Source organism: Hydra vulgaris, chromosome 09 (genome assembly GCF_038396675.1).
Source record: "Hydra vulgaris chromosome 09, alternate assembly HydraT2T_AEP".
Classification (NCBI taxonomy): Eukaryota; Metazoa; Cnidaria; class Hydrozoa; order Anthoathecata; family Hydridae; genus Hydra; species Hydra vulgaris.
In genome coordinates this window covers 25,976,385-25,993,247 of record NC_088928.1, presented here as the reverse complement: position 1 = coordinate 25,993,247, position 16,863 = coordinate 25,976,385, and the positions used below count along the sequence as shown (strand labels likewise).

General features: G+C 27.5%; 1 protein-coding gene across 1 annotated transcript in view; it reads right to left on the bottom strand.

The window, feature by feature from the left end:
• LOC100203222 (arf-GAP with coiled-coil, ANK repeat and PH domain-containing protein 2) overlaps positions 1-16,863 on the bottom strand; it is a 39,594-nt gene that overhangs the window by 10,434 nt on the left and 12,297 nt on the right. The window contains exons 5-11 of the mRNA XM_065805161.1: positions 9,370-9,480; positions 9,224-9,292; positions 8,963-9,034; positions 7,694-7,794; positions 1,827-1,938; positions 1,374-1,503; positions 1,000-1,198 (exon numbers count right to left, since the gene is read on the bottom strand). Coding sequence (XP_065661233.1) covers positions 1,000-1,198; positions 1,374-1,503; positions 1,827-1,938; positions 7,694-7,794; positions 8,963-9,034; positions 9,224-9,292; positions 9,370-9,480 — 794 coding nt within the window. The remainder of the gene's footprint in view (positions 1-999; positions 1,199-1,373; positions 1,504-1,826; positions 1,939-7,693; positions 7,795-8,962; positions 9,035-9,223; positions 9,293-9,369; positions 9,481-16,863) is intronic.

Below are 16,863 nucleotides of genomic sequence, written 5' to 3'. Positions count from 1 at the left end.
TAGAATGTAAAATTTAGTTTAAAAGGAATATAAAAAAGTTTGCAATATTTATTAAAAAATAAATTTTTTTCTTATTACTTGCTAACTAATTCATTACGTAAAACATCTCTCCATAATAGAATAAAATGTGTGAAAGCAAACAAAATACTTTATTTTTTTCGTTTAAAAAGGGAGAAGTGTTTTTGTTTATGAAAATGTAATTAATTTATATACATAAATTATGTTTACAAATATCTTACTTGGTAATTGATAAAATGTATCTACAAATTGTTTATAATCTTTATTAAAAGTAGTTTAATACATTAAAAAAAAAATTAAAAATAAATAAATTGCGATAAACAAAAAAAAGATTATGTTATATATAAGATTTAGTTTAAGAATTATAAGGAAATCTTTTTCTTACCCTGAATTTAGATTTCATCAATTTTTGTTATATTAGTTTAAATGATTTTTAATGTGATTAAAAATCAAATTTAATACAATGCGGTACTTTAAAATATGCTAATGATGTAATATAACTTTCGACGATGTAAATATCAAAGGTGAGTTAAAGTTACATTTATTAGCGTGTTTTCATTACACTATCTCACAAGTCTGAAGTGGATCAAAGTGTAAAAGAATTTTCAAAATTAACACTATATACAAAAGAAACAGATTAAATATAAAAGTGAAAAAAAACTTATTAACACTATATACAAAAGAAACAGATTAAATATAAAATTGAAAAAAAACTTATTAACACTATATACAAAAGAAACAGATTAAATATAAAAGTGAAAAAAAACTTATTAACACTATATACAAAAGAAACAGATTAAATATAAAAGTGAAAAAAAACTTATTAACACCATATACAAAAGAAACAGATTAAATATAAAAGTGAAAAAAAACTTATTAACACTATATACAAAAGAAACAGATTAAATATAAAAGTGAAAAAAAACTTATTAACACTATATACAAAAGAAACAGATTAAATATAAAAGTGAAAAAAAATACTGGTTATCAATGAGGGTATCCCTTTTTTCTATATCCAAGTTTTTCAAATCATTTGAGAGACTGTCATCTTTTAAAAGAACATCTTTGTTTAATTCTTTATTATCAGTTTTCACATTTTGAGAGAGAGCATCATTCTTGGTGTGTAAATCATTAGAAGCTATATCATTTTCACCAGTTATTATTTCATCTCCCTCATGTGCTAAAAATAGAAAACAATATTTTTATTATCATAATTTGAACTTAAATAACATAAACATTCTTATTAATACATAAAGCAAAAAAAATCAAAAAATCAAAATATATAAATATGAGAAAAAAATATTTCAAAATCAAAAAGATAAACAGTCAAGAAAAAAAAAAAAAAAAACACTCACCTAAATACTCTGCTGGAGTGCCAGTTTCATTCAAAGATACATAAAACTGAGAAGAGCCATCCATGGTTGATAAACTTTCATGAGTTTCATGTTTAGTGGAATCATGAACAACTTCCCAATCTTGTTCAACCTAAAATTTAATTAAAAAAAATAATTAATAAGACAAATAAAAATAAACAAAACAAACCTTAAAATTAATAAAACTTCATTGCGACTTTATTTATCAAAACTTATTAAACTGTCTAAAAATTTAAATTGCTAAATTTACCTAAGTAAAAACTAGTTAGAACTTATCAAAATCAAAAAAAAAAATCTTAGCTTGTTAAACTATGCATAAAAAAAAATATTTAAAAACTCTATATTATTTAAAATGTATTATATTAGGTACGTTTTAATTAATTTAAAAATACTACTTTATCAAATTTTATTCTAAAACACTGTCAAATTACTTACACTTTTTGGGGTTTGATTTATACCATCCTTGTAATTTTTCTTTATCTCCTTAACACCATACGATAAAAATCCTCCCATTTTGTTAAACAATTGCTTACCAGGCATAGCAGGTCTGAAAATGTGAAAATTAGATAAAAAGTCTATTTCTTTAACCCATTAAAATCCTTATTTTATATAGTGCTTTTATTTAAAAAATTCTGTGTATTTAAAAAAATTAAAGTAAATTCAAAAATTTAAAACTTATTTTATTTATTATGGTATTTACTACTTCATTTATGTATTTGTATATAATAACAATAACATAATAATGGGTGAGGAGAAATTAGTTACACAAAAGTTAAGTTTTGCTTGAAATCCATAATATTATATTTTAGCATTCGAATGTAATTTGTATTTTTAAATATTCTAGTTTTATTAAAAAAAAAAATTATTAAAAAAAAAAGTTAAATGGCAAAGAAAGAGCAGTTCTTAAAAATAATGTTAAAAATTATTTTTTTAAAGAATCCAAAAGCTACAAAAGCTGAAGCTGCTAACCATTTTATTACAGAAGGAATCTGTTGCAAAACAACATATAATTATATCAATTGACACCTTACAGGGCAGTGTTTAAAAGTTACAAAAAATTCAGGATGCCCATCATCGTGGACTCAAGAAAAAAAGGCAAAACTTTGCAGATTGACCAACAATCGAAAAAGGTGTAAGTCAAAGAAAACTCACATGTAAATTCAACATCGATCAAAAGACAATTTGTACACAAATGACCAAAATAAACTCCTATGAACCTCTATAAAGAACAGAGTGTTTTAATTTTAAATGACGAAAAATACTTTTGTTTTGGCTGCGATATTACACTGACGACAAAGACAAAGTCAAGATAATGTTCGTTTTGGGGGAAAAGACAAATCTCCAAAAAAAATTCTTGTTTGGATAGCACTATCTGAGTGCGGAATGTCGAAACAACTTTTTCGGTCAACAACATCGGCTGCAATAAAATCAAGCATTTATATCAAAGAATGAGGAACGACTTATACCATTCATCAATAAGTATCATCAAGACCTAAATTACATTTTTTGGCCAGATTTAGCTAGTGCTCGTAGATCTAAAGAGGCCATTTCCTGGATGAATGAAAATATCAATTTTGTGCCAGTCGATATGAACCCTCCTAATGTCACCAAATCCTGGCCAATTGAAAACTTTTGGGGAGTATTGGCTCAGAATGTGTATGAGGGTGGATGGCCAAAAGTTCACAACAATTGATTGAGCGTATCAATGCGTGCTTGAAAAAAATTGATGCAACATTCTTACATTAACTTATGAAGGGTATCAAGACAAAATTGAGATTAATAGCCGACAAGGAAGTATTATTGGTTTATAAAAAATAATTTTGTTAAAATAAATATTGTATTAACCTAAAAAAAAAATATTTAAAAAAATTTTGCTATTATTTCTTTAAAAATTAAAGGCTTTGATTTTTGTGTAACTAATTTCTCCTCACCCATTAGTTGTTTTTTTTTTAATTTTAATTCACCTCCCCAAGGCTATGAAGGTCACTACAGTCAAGGAGGCTACTTTTAGTAATGGTTACAAGACTCTCTCAACTATATAACTCCAAAACGCGAACCTTGACAAACAAGGCCGATGCGTGGAGAAACATGTTGAGTGCGGTACTACCAGAGACGTAAGTTTTAGTAGTTTACATAAATACAATAGTTTCTTTAAATGAAGGTTCTAGCCAATGTAAAAAACAAAAACTCATAAAATCCTCAATTTAATTGTGGGTTTGTATAGTGTGGGTTGTATAGCTTAGAATAGCTTGTAAAATGTGAATGTGAAAATAAAACAAAAAAAATCCTCTTTACAATAGAGTTGATGTTTACTGTAATATAATAATGATAAATAAACTTAAACTCATTTGAGCTAAATGTAGCTCAAATGAGTTATATAATACATAGGATATTAAACAAAGGAAAAGTTAACAGTATTGATAGCTCTTTTACTGATTTATTGAGAAATCTGCGTTTGATACTTTTGATGAAAATGGCCATATAATAAAATTTCAGAATTTCTGTTTAATTATAATTTGTTCCTTTACAATTATCATTGCTATAAATGAAATCCTTGTTTTTTTATATCAAAACAAAGTGTAACCATAAGTTTTTATCAGTAGCACATTACTTTTAGATATCAGATAAATTACCTTTAGATATCAGATAAATTTTACTCTAAACATTTTATATTTATGCAAACCTATTACTCAAAGCAGTAGTAGTCAACCTGGTCCCTACTGCCTATCAGGAAAGAATTTTTTGATGGGCTTTAGGGATTTTTGACGGTATAGAAAAATACTTGATGTTTTTATTGTTTATAAATTTTCCTTAAAAAAAAAATAAAACATTAAAAATGGTTACTTTCTAGTAAGCAACAGGGGTTGATATTTGACCAGGGCTGGAGCCGGCGCCAAGTTTGATAATATATAGCTGGGGCCTGGGCAGGGTTTGTGACCGGGCTACATAAACATTTATACATCCTAAAGTATATTTTTTTTATTCAAAAATAGCAAACATATGTGTTTATATTTTTTTATATATATGCATATACAAACATCATTATGATCAACATGATCATCAATTCATGGGTCTGATCTTTTTACTTCTCCCCAAAATAAAGCAGAGTTATTTGCAAAGAAATCTTACTCTAATTTGACTCTTGAATCTAATGGCAATACTTTTCCTGCCAGTTACACCAAATCGCTCTGGCTTCCAATGCTAAAGTTATTTCTCAATTAAATACTTCTACAGTTTGTGCTCCAGGCAAGATTGCCATCATAGTCTTAAAGAAGTGTTCTCCAGAACTCTTTTTAATTTTAGCTAATTTTAAAAAGTGCTAAATGTGATTTCAATTTTTCAAAACTCTAGAAAACGCTTTGACCTCTCCAACTATCCTTTGATTAGTCTTCACTCTGTTATTAGTTTCTTTATATAAAGATTTTGAGATTATTAAATTATTTCTTTCTAACTGCAGTATTAAAGTTATTCTTGAAGTCCTACACTCATCTTTATTTCAAGTAACTTTAAGTTTTATTACTATTATTTCAAGTAACTTTAAGGGTACCACAAGGTTCTATCTTTGCTCCTGTATTGTTTCTTATCTTCAATATCGACCTTCATGAAAACTTTATATTTAAAGTGGCTTTATTTGCTGACAACTTAACTTTATACTCTTGTCTTGTCAAAAAAATCTTCACTTTTTGATTGCTTAGAACAAGCAGCCAATTTTTAATCTGATCTCTCTTCTGTAACAGCCCAAGGCTAATGGATTTAAATTCTGGACTTAAAATCCACAATTTTTGTTAGACAACAAAACTCATTTATTTACTGCAAAAAAAAAAAAGCAATATTGTCATTCCTATATTAATGAATAACAACCCCTTTTACTCTCAAACAAAGTCTAAAAGCACATTGCCAATGTAATAAGACCTGCTATATTAACCATTCCCTAGTATTTTTACTTATTCTCTATTTTAAAGTAACTCATAACTCAATAGTGGTTGCTTGCAATCTTGTTGAAAGTAAATTAGAGTTTGAAAATAAATAAATATATGCCAGTATTTAACAAATAGTAAATGTAAGCATAAAATTATAATATATATTTTATAAATTTTTTTCTAGCCCCGACTATCAACCGTTGCTAAATCTTATAATTTTGCTGGGACCAGGGGTGCAAAAAGTCTCATTTTTAGCCAGGACAGGGGTCCTGGTCACTTACTATTGCTTTCATATAATTGCAATAGTGACGAAAACAACAATATAAATGAAAAGCATCTTGGTTATTTTAAAAATGTTGCAATACCAAATCACTGGTATAGAAAAAATATCAGAAATTCAAACTATATTAATATTTTCATTTTGAAAATATTAATATAGTTTGAATTTCTGATATTTTAAATACTAATATAGTTTGAAAAATTGAGAAAACTTTACAAAATGTCTCAAAAAAAAGAAATGTGCTGGTGGCTATTCATTGGAATATTTGATGTTGGGTTTCATTGAAAGCATCATATAAACAAAACCCAATGTGTTTAGTATGTAATAAAACAATATCAAACAAGGCAATGAAGAAGATTGCGAAAAAATCTGTCTATAAAATATCTAAATCATAAGAGCAAGCTGATTTAATATTTACAGAGTTATATAAAAGATTCCCAAATCGGTCAACAATTACTTTTGCACACAGAAGTTTGATGGCTGTCAAAGGGTACATGTTAAAACTGTTTTGTAGCATTATGATAGTTTTATACAATTTTTGAATCTAACAATCAAATCACACTCTGCCAATATTTAACAATTATCAAAAGGGATGCTTTTTGTTTGGCAGATATTTTCAAGAGATTTAATGATATTAATTAACTCCAAGGCATTAGTTAAGTAAAAGATTGCTCAAGGTTATTAAGATCACAATTACGTACTTTTGTTTGATTGATGATTTCTTGCACGGATAAAATGTTGTTTATTCTCTAGAGAGCTGCTTTTGTAGAAAAGATAAAAAAAAGAAATATGATTAGAAATAGCAGTTGCATAAGGAGACATGGGGAGAGTGAGGCTTGACTGGAAACCAACAAAAAGGAATAAAGGCTTTCATGTCTGATTGAATTTAGGAGACTATAAAGAAGGAGCAACTTTAAGCATAGAGACAAAAACAACAGTCCAAAGATTTTAGTGAGACCATGACATTATCTAAAACATTATCTATCTTTTAGTGAGATCATAGCAGTATCTTGAACACCATCTATTTTTTAGTGAGATCATAGTATTATCTAAAACATTATCTACCTTTTAGTGAGACCATAACATTATCTAAAACATTATCTATCTTTTAGTGAGATCATAGCATTATCTAAACCATCTAAAGTAAAACAAGAAGAAACTGAGCAATCTTAAAGAAACTACTAGGATCAGAGACAAAAATCACGGAATGAAATTAAGTGATTAAGTTTGTTTGAAACAAAGCTACAAAACTAATTATTTGAGCAAATGATTGAGAAAGACAAAAACTTTGAGCTTTGAAGCAGAGTCAATGTTAATAGATTTGAGGAATAATGGAGATAAAGTCAGTTTGATCAAAAACAACATCAAAAAGAGTGAAAAAAAAAGTCTCAAAAAGGAAGGAAAAAAGTCTAGAAAAAGAAGAAAAATGAAAAAAAAATAAATAAAAAGATGTGAAGAGGTAAACAAAAGCACACCAAATAATTTAGAGACAATTAAAACCTGATTTCAAGACAAATAGGTGAATTGATATTTAAAAATACCCCCAAGCTTATGACTATTGGAGTATTAGATAGTGTTGTTGTCTATTATCCAATCAAAGAATAATAAACAACAACACTAAGATCCTAAGATAAAACAACTAAATTTAAATTGTTCTCACAAAGAGCAAGTAGCTCTGGTAAATTTTGCAAGAGTTTAGATTCAACGGAGAAAAAGTTACTTCAAAATCACAAATATTTGCAAAATAATCATCTTTACTTGCACTATCATAACCTAAAGTGTTTTCATTTAAATAGATAAATTTTCATTTTGTGACACCGTTGTGTGTTTTAGTAAGTTTACATAATTTAATAAACAATAAAAAAACCTCATTATTTAAAGATGTAAAACAGCAACAACAACTTTAAAATTAGGAAAACACTTTATTATTTCAAGTACATTGACCGTACTTATTAAGTGCCTCCATGGTCATCTAATATCTAACACATATTAGAAAAATCAAAAAAACTTGAATATAAAGAATTTTGAAAAGTGACAAAACAATTTGTAATTTTTGTGTGTTTAACTAAATATTGAAAATCTCATATCCTCATAAAACTTACATACTATCTCCACTCTGATAACAACTTCGCTCAGCTTTAGCTGCAAAATCTACTTCTTGCTCAATTTTTCTTTTTAAAGCTTCTTCTAATGACTCTGAAACCTAATAAATTATATATTACATTATAAACTAATAAACTATATTTATATTATAAAATATATTTATATTATAAATTATATCTATAATAATAAATTATATATATTAATAGTTCATTAGATCTATATTGATCTATATTAACAAACTGATATGTATAAATATATGTGTGCGCACATATAAATATAAATATATATAAAATAGGTTGTGGTGTAGTGGTACAGCCCTTGCCTCGTAAGCAATAAAATCTGAGTTAGATTGCCACCACGTCCCCGGCAGTACTACACTCAACTTGTTTCTCCATGCAGTAATCTTGTTTGTCAAGTCTTGAGTTATTCCAGAAAATTTAGATTAACACAACCCTGATATATTTTGTACATTAAAGTTAATCATTTAACATCTATCCAAACCCCTAGTCGATGCATTGAAGACCCAGCAGCCCCCTTTTTTTGTATGATATCATCAATGATCTTTTATGATAGGCTAAGTATGCAAAGATATTTGTATAAATTTATATATATATATATATATATATACATATATATATATACACATATATATATACATATATATACATATACACATATATATATATATATATATATATATATATATATATATATATATATATATATATATATATATATATATATATATATATATATGTATATATATATATATATATGTATATATATATATATATATATGTGTATATATATATATGTGTATATATATATATATACACACATATAAATACATATATAATTTCAGTGTTGTCTTTAAATAGAGCTAAGCTTTTACCAAGTTTTATAACTGCCGATAAAAATCATTAACTTACTAGCAAAATTGGTAAAATTCATTAAAGCTCATTGATAAAAAACAGAAAATGCACTTGATAAGCAAAAACAATACTGTGTTAATTTAAAAACAATACTATGTTAATTTTAAGATTTCTTCCAAAAAAATCAGATCATCTTTTATTGAGAGTCTAATTTTTGTGATTAATGTCCCACTCAAAGACAAAGAGATTTCCTTCAGAGCATCAAACAAAAGTTCAAGATCTGGACTTTTTTCTGTTGTTTTATAGAACAAACATTCTTTTGGAATTGCCACAAACAACCTAAACTGACTATAAACAATCTAAAAACATAATAATAAAAGAAAAAATCCATTCAACCTCAAATTCATCCATATACTTTTGAATATCTTCAAACAAAGTGTTCATATACGGTTCTAAATCTTTCAATATCTTTAAGAAAACACAATTAAATAAAAGTTAATAAGACAAACATTAAAAGTCTTTTAGTAAAAAATAGTTTTTTAATAATTTTTGATGATTATTATGACTTATATTAATTCATTTTTAAATAAACAACAATTTAAATAACTGAAGAGTCATACAAAAACAATAATTGAAGAGTTATACAAAAACACATACTTGAGAACAATAGTTAAAAAATGAAAACTCAGCAAACATATGCTCCAAAATCTTTCGAAGAAGGATCACCTGGAAAAAAGGTTTTCTTTTAAAGATTCTTTTAATAAAAACATATTTAATTTTTAGCCATAAAAAAAAGTTGGTACTTTTTTGTATTTGTTATTTTTCCTCACAATTTCAATATAATCAGCAAGTAATAATTGATATTTTTGTCTCGCTGTTATCATACTTTGAGCATAACGATCAAGTTGCAATGGCTAAAAAAACAATTAAAAAATGAACTAAAAATAAATACTAATAACTAACAACTTTTTGCTCATTTATGTTAATATGTAAAAAAACTCCTAAAATAAGAAAATATAATTCCATAATTCAAACTCAATAAATGAATGGGAAATTCTATTGTTTTTTTCAGAACTCAAGGATAGCAGATTCCAGGGTATAAATGTTGACTCATTGGAATCCAGACAACTACTAGTCCTATAAAATTAATTTAACAAAAATATGAACCAGTTGAAAAAAGTGGAATTTCAACTAAAGCAGGGGTGCACTCTCATGATCGTCCGGTGGCACGGGACAACTTATTTTCTCCAAGGGTAACTGAAATTTTAAAAAAATGCCTATCAGTGGTTCGGCAGGACAACCAGACAGTTTGTTACTTACAAAAGTGCGTTAATAATAAAACTATATTTTGATCTATAAAGATTTTATTCCTTGCGATTATTTAAAAGAATTTTTAAAAAGAATATAAAGTAGTAAACACTTTGTTTAACAATGAGTACACTATAATGCGTTATATAATTTTACCAAACTTAATAAAAAGAAGCTGACACGCAATTTAATATTTTGAACTGTGACTGTACTGTTTTTAAACATTGTTGTTGCATTTTGAAGCATGGTTCTTCTCAACTTAAAATGAGTTTTAAAATTATATTTTCTTTTATTTCCTAATGCTATTGTATCATTTTTCAAACCTTATAATCTCATTTTGAATCACGTGAATGGGCATTTAAATCATTAATAACACTGAACCTTTTTTGTTTTTCATTAGTAAAACTAATTTTTTTAAACTTTGTCAAACAAAACTAACAAAGTAAAAAACATTAAGATGCACGTGAAAAATCATTATTAAAATTCAATTAATAATGATTTTTTCTATTAATGAAAAAAAAAACACTTCTTAGTATAATAAAAAATGTTTAAAACATTAAAAACATAATGTTTTAAACGTTCAATTAAATTAAATTTGATTAAAGATTGAGAGTGAATAATAGAATATTTATGTATTTATAAAACGTTTCTTTGCAGTTTTGGCTTTCAACTTTTTTGCTTTGTGTAATGAAACCCTTGTTAACAATAAGAAACAATTTGAAACAGATATCGACTTCGACAAAAACGGTGATCTTTAATTAATTTAATTAATAAATTAATTTACTTTTAGGTAAACTGTTTCTTATTAGACGTATTTCAATTGTCAGACGTTTAAATTTTTTTTCTGTTAATTTCACCTGAGAAAAAAAAAAAAAAAAAAAAGAACCATTAGACTGGACTACTGATTATAACAGCGGACAACTGAAAATAAAAAATAAAAATTTTATTTCGACTGGGAAAAAACTGGAGGGTAAACCACAGTAAAGCATCTTATATCAGATTAAAGGACATGTGTTGCAATCCCATTTCAGATGTACAACCTAATTTTAGCCAGTTTCCTAGACCAGATCAAAAAATCAACTTGCTAGACCAGATCAAGATTAACTATTTAAAAAAAACCAGATCAGTTGGCCAGTTTAAGAGTTTATTTAAAGAAACCACTCTGCCCTTGGTCATGCAAAAATTTTAATTTCAAAATTTTAAATTTAGGATACAATTTTCGATGTTGATTCCAAAACTTCAGATTTTTTTGTACAACATATAGTTTTTGTTAAAAAGGAGTTATATTATTATACAGTTTTTTTTTTTATTTGTTTATGTTATGATTAGGTAAAAATATTGTCATAATCTTTTATTTAGTCTTAGTATATATACCAGTTTAACTGGATTTTCTAGATAATTTTTAGTTTCAACTTTATGTGAAGTTTTATACTAATATAATATATGAAACATAAGCTAAAACAAATATCTCATTATTGCTATATAATAATAACTGTAGTATTATTTACAGTTTTTATGATAAAAGCTTATATGTAAACACACATATTTTATGATAAAAGCATAAATATGTAAACACGCAGATTGTATGATAAATATATGTAAACACACAGATTTTATGATAAAAGCAAAAATATGTTAACACCCAGATTTCACACAGATTCACATAAAAATAGATAGCATATATGTAAACACAAAGATTTTATAATAAAAGCATATACATAAACACATAGGTTTCACACAGATTCACATAAATTTATGATAAAAATATGTATGATAAAAGCATTAATATGTTAACACAGAGATTTTATGATAAAGATTGATCCCTCTGACAAATTTTGTATGTGTATATATGTGGCATATTCACAACTAAACTACATTGATGAGCTATTACACCCAGCATCAAGAAAAATATACAACCTAGGTGACTAAAAAAAACTATGGGCGGGTTATGGAATTGGATGAACAAAAAACTTTAATGCTGTTTGCCATACCTATGATATAGAGGGATCATCATGCAGATTGTTATTTATGAAGTGTAATCATGACAGGGTTTTCTGCAAAGAAAAAACACAATACTGTTTATACAGTAATGGATTCAGTGCATAAACTAATGCGACATTGTGAGGAAATGCCCATTTCAATTCATCCAGATGGTGGTATAGACTTCATTGAAGATGAAGCGGATAGTAATAAAAGTGCTACTGGTGGCATTCCTGGACCGACTGCAGATCCTGATAACACATTGGAAGATAGAAATTTTGAACCAAAACTGTTAACACAATGACAATTGAATGATTTTTTGAGAGTGACAATTGAATGATTTGAAACAGTGATAGAGACCTATCACTGTCTAAAGAGAAAGCTTCTTGCCTCAAGATTACAGGAGAACAATTTACTTAACAAAAATGTTTGTATTAGTTACTTCTGAAAGCGGATTATTAACTTAGCAAAATACTTTGCCCTTGGCCTTTTGGCCAAGGGTAATATATGTTGCTATGAATGATGGCCCTTTTTTTTTTATTACCATAATATACATGGACAACTCACAGAAATATCTCAGACAATATGTATATACCACTTAAATCAAATACAACAGTTTTTAGGTCAGGTTATTCAGCTACTGGTAACATGTAACCCAGTACAACCTGCTTCATGTCCTGCTACCTTGTAGCCTACGCTTATTTAGGTAAAGGCTAGGAGAAGCCAACTCCGACTTAAAACACCCTCTGCCTTGGGGCTCTTGGTTGAATAAAGCTAGAGATGGTGTCTTGATAAAAGTATTCATCTTGGGCAGATGTTAAACGCATACAGCTACTATCTTGTAGAAGGCCTCCTAGGTAAAGACTTAAGGGGTAAACAGATTCTATCTGCTGACCTATATAATAGGATGTTGAATGGTGGATCTTAACTCAATGCGTGGGTTTTGCTTGTGTCTCTATTTTTATGACTAGGCAACTCATTCTATCATCTCCTAATGAGGGTACAGCTCTACAACTCAGTTTAATGTTTCTGAAGCCGGCTGGTAGTCAGGTTTCCGGAACTCTGTGGTAGCTTTCAGAGAGGGTGGTTCCATCAATAGCTGAAAAATATCAGAGTATTAACAGTGCCATGCTGCGAATGGATGGTGTCCCTGTTCGTACTTTTAATATGGATTGTTGAGGCCACATTTGGAGCTCTTTGTTACGGCTTAGGATTTATTAATAATAATGAGGCAATTGTTTGGACTATTAAATAGTGTACAGAGTACTATCTATGCTTTGAGTCAAGTTCTTTAAAAAATTACTAAAGTACTAAAAACTATAAAACACAAAAAACCATCATCATCACCAAGTTCTCTAAATCTATCATCACTTTGAAGTAACTTTTTTTCTGTTGAGTCTTATCTCTTGCAAAGTTCACCAGATCTACTTGCTCTGTGTGAGACTAATTTGAGTTCAGCTGTCTCATCTTGCGGTCTAACTGTTAATGGTTATCTTCTTTTAATTCACCCATTTGCCTGGAAACTAGGTTTGAATCCACAGACTATTCTTTTATGTGCTTTCACTTAGCACCACTTCACTCTATGACCTTTCTCTTTGTTCTATATCGCTCTCCTTCATCTCAAGACTGCACTCTTTTCAATGTTATTTTTGATCAAATTAACCAAGCCCTCTCTCTTTATCCATCATCCAATATCATTGTTGTTGGTGACTTTAAAGCTCATCACACTGAATGGCTTGGCTCTAGTGTCAGTGACTCTGCTGGAAATAAGGCCCTCAACTTTTGCCTTTCTCAATCTTTAACTCAAATAGTCAACTTTCCAACTCGCTTTCCAGACAAACTGAATCATTTACATTCTCTACTCAACCTATGTCTTGTTTCTGATCCTATTCAGTTTTCAGTTTCTTCACATTCACCTTTAGGTGCTTCCAATCACGGTTTGATCTCTCTGAAACTATTATCTCATTCTTCTTCATCATCAGAATCCCCCTCTTACAACTACCTTAAAGCTGACTAGAACTCTTTTGATTTTCTTTGTGATGGTCCTTGGGTAGAAATCTTTCGTCTTCCTGCTGACGAATGTATTTCTTACATAACTTCGTGGATTCAGGCTGGTATGGAATCTTTTATTCCTTCTCGGCAATTCCAGGTCAAGCCTCACTCTTCTCAATGGTTTTCCTCACATTATGCTGCTGCTATTTCCAATTGAAACCATTACTTCCATATCTATCAGCAAAACAATTCTCCAGAAAACAGACGCCTGTTTACTATTGCTAGAAAACATTTAAAAAAGATTTTGTCTAATGCCAAAGCTCACTATTCTCAAGTCATAAAATCTTGTATTTTATCACAAAAATTAGGCTCTTGTGACTTCTGGAGAGTCTTTAACAGTTATCAATAATAAGGGCAAACCTGTTATTCCACCTCTCTTGTATGGTTCAGGCTTTGTCACCTCACCTAAAGACAAAGTTGAATTGTTTGCTAGGAACTTTTCATCAATATCATCTTTTGATTCTACTAGTTGCGTTCTACTTGATATATCTACCCTTCATCTTCTAGGATTAACTCTTAGTTCCGATCTTTCATGGAAACCGTCTATTAAGTCCATTGCAAAATTAGCAGGCCTTGTTACGAGATTTCGCTGCGTAGCGAAAACGCGTAACGCACTTTTAAGTAACTCAACTCAGCAAATATATTTTGCATCGTTAGAAGTTATATTGAGTCACTAGCGTCTTTTCAAGTACCGCATTGTAATTTATTAACGCGTTGTATTTTATTAACGCGTTAAAAATCATACAAACAGTTTGTTTTTTTCTCACTTTAACAAAAGTTACAAATAAAATCTAAGTTCTTATTAAAAAAATCATTTTTATTATTTTTTTCAAATATGAACTAAATTTTATTTTGAAAAAAATATTTTTTTCATGAAACGTAAAATAATGTTTGTTTATTTTCTTATGATTTTACATTTGGTTTTTGGTTATTTTATTAACTGTTAATAAATTTTTTCTTATTTAATTTGTGAACTCTTTTTAATAATGTTTTTAAACAAAAAAGAGTTTTTTTTTTGTTTTTCAGTTACCGATAACATATTTGTGATCATAATTTATTTTCATAAATTAAACGAACGTCATTAAAACTTTACGTTATTGAATTAACAATAAACAAAATATCTTAATAATAAAATATTTACATTAAAATAAATCCTGCATTTTTTAAACTATTATGACAAAAAATAATTTCTACATTATAAAGGAATTTATATATTTAATTCCTTAAGATAACTTAAAACACTTTATTTTTTTTAACTAATTTTTATTAACAATAAAAAAAAAAATTAAATAAACTGTTTCTTTAACAAAAAATCTATTAGTTTACAATTGCGGTTAAATGCTTTTACTTACGACTTTATTTCTTCAGAATAAACGTCACATAAACGATATCAAAAGATAATTTAAAATATTCTAAAAGATATAAGTTTTTGCGTAACGCAAAACTGCTGAACGCGTAGGCAAATCGTCTTTTTGCAAGCAAAATGCGAGCTGCGTAACGCTTCTTAACAAGGCCTGAATTAACATCTGCTAATGTTGCATCTCTTTATTGTGCTCAACAATTTCTTACTGTGGATTCTATTCTTTATCTCTACAAATCTCAAATCCATCCTTGTATGGAATACTTTAGCCATACCTGGGGTGGATCTTCTAATGTTATCCTTTTTTTTTAGACAAGGCGCAAAAAAGCATTATAAACATAGTTGGACCTGCTCTTGCAACCAACCTCCAACCATTATCACACTGTAATAGGCACTGCTCTAAGGAGCTAGCGCCTCTGCTGACTTTTGTATTGATCTGATATCTGGTATAATAGATACCAGATCAAAGCAACATACCAGATACCATATATATCTAAGGCAACATACCAGATACCAGTTATAATTAAAGCAATAGAGTCTACTTCTTCAATATTTCTATTTCTTTACAAATAATCTCTTTTAAATGTTATAATAAAAGATCAATATCTTAATTTAAAAAAAATTGTAAGAAAATAAGATGCTTTTTGTTTAATTTTTAATTGCAATTAATGTAAAAAAAATTTACTTGTAGCTTAGCTTATTAACAACATTAACAAAAATTTTAATACTAGTCCAACTAAATTATAAGTCAACTCAATATTTATGCAATGTCTATGCAATATTTCATAAAAACAAATAGCATAATTTTTGCCTATATAGCATATTACATGCCAGAAATCATTATCTTCATTGAACTTTTATTTCATTATTTTTTAGTAAACTTTATATAACAAATTTATTTAAACAAATGAAAAAATGATTTTTTTTAGTTTTGAAATAACTTTTTAAAATAAGTTTTTTTATTATCACTAATTTTTTAGATTGATAATAAAATGACCACTAATTAGATATGATTAGCTAGTTTACGAGTAGTATGCGGTGGTTTTGTAAAAGCCAAAATGTTAAAAAAAAATTGTTGATAAATTTTTTTTTTTTTTTTTTTTGCTGTTAAGAAATTCATCATAAACAATTGCAATTTTAATTACCTCTTCATTTTAAAAAAATGGAGGTAATTAAAAAAATGAAGTTGTTGTGCAGTTGTTGTTGTTGTTTTGAGTTAACAATTAATATTCAATACATTTTAACTTTTTCTTGTAAAATTATAAACTTCTATTAAAAAAAAAGGGGTACTGACATTAATTTTTTTCTTTATTAAGCTTTTATTAAGTTTTTATTAAATTTTTTTCCAGACCATTCGCGGCCTATTAGGACCCTTGCTCCATTATTTAATTTTGAAGAAAATAAAAATTTAAATGCTGACTTAGAAAAATCGAATAGTCAATTAAATTGACTATGGACTTCTCACTAATTGACTAAAAGATTTAGTTGAATAATAATCTTAAAATTTTATGTTTATTTATTTGATTTTTTAAATCTTGAACTATTGTGTGTTTAATTAATAAAAATAGCATGTACTATTACAACTTTTACATGGTAC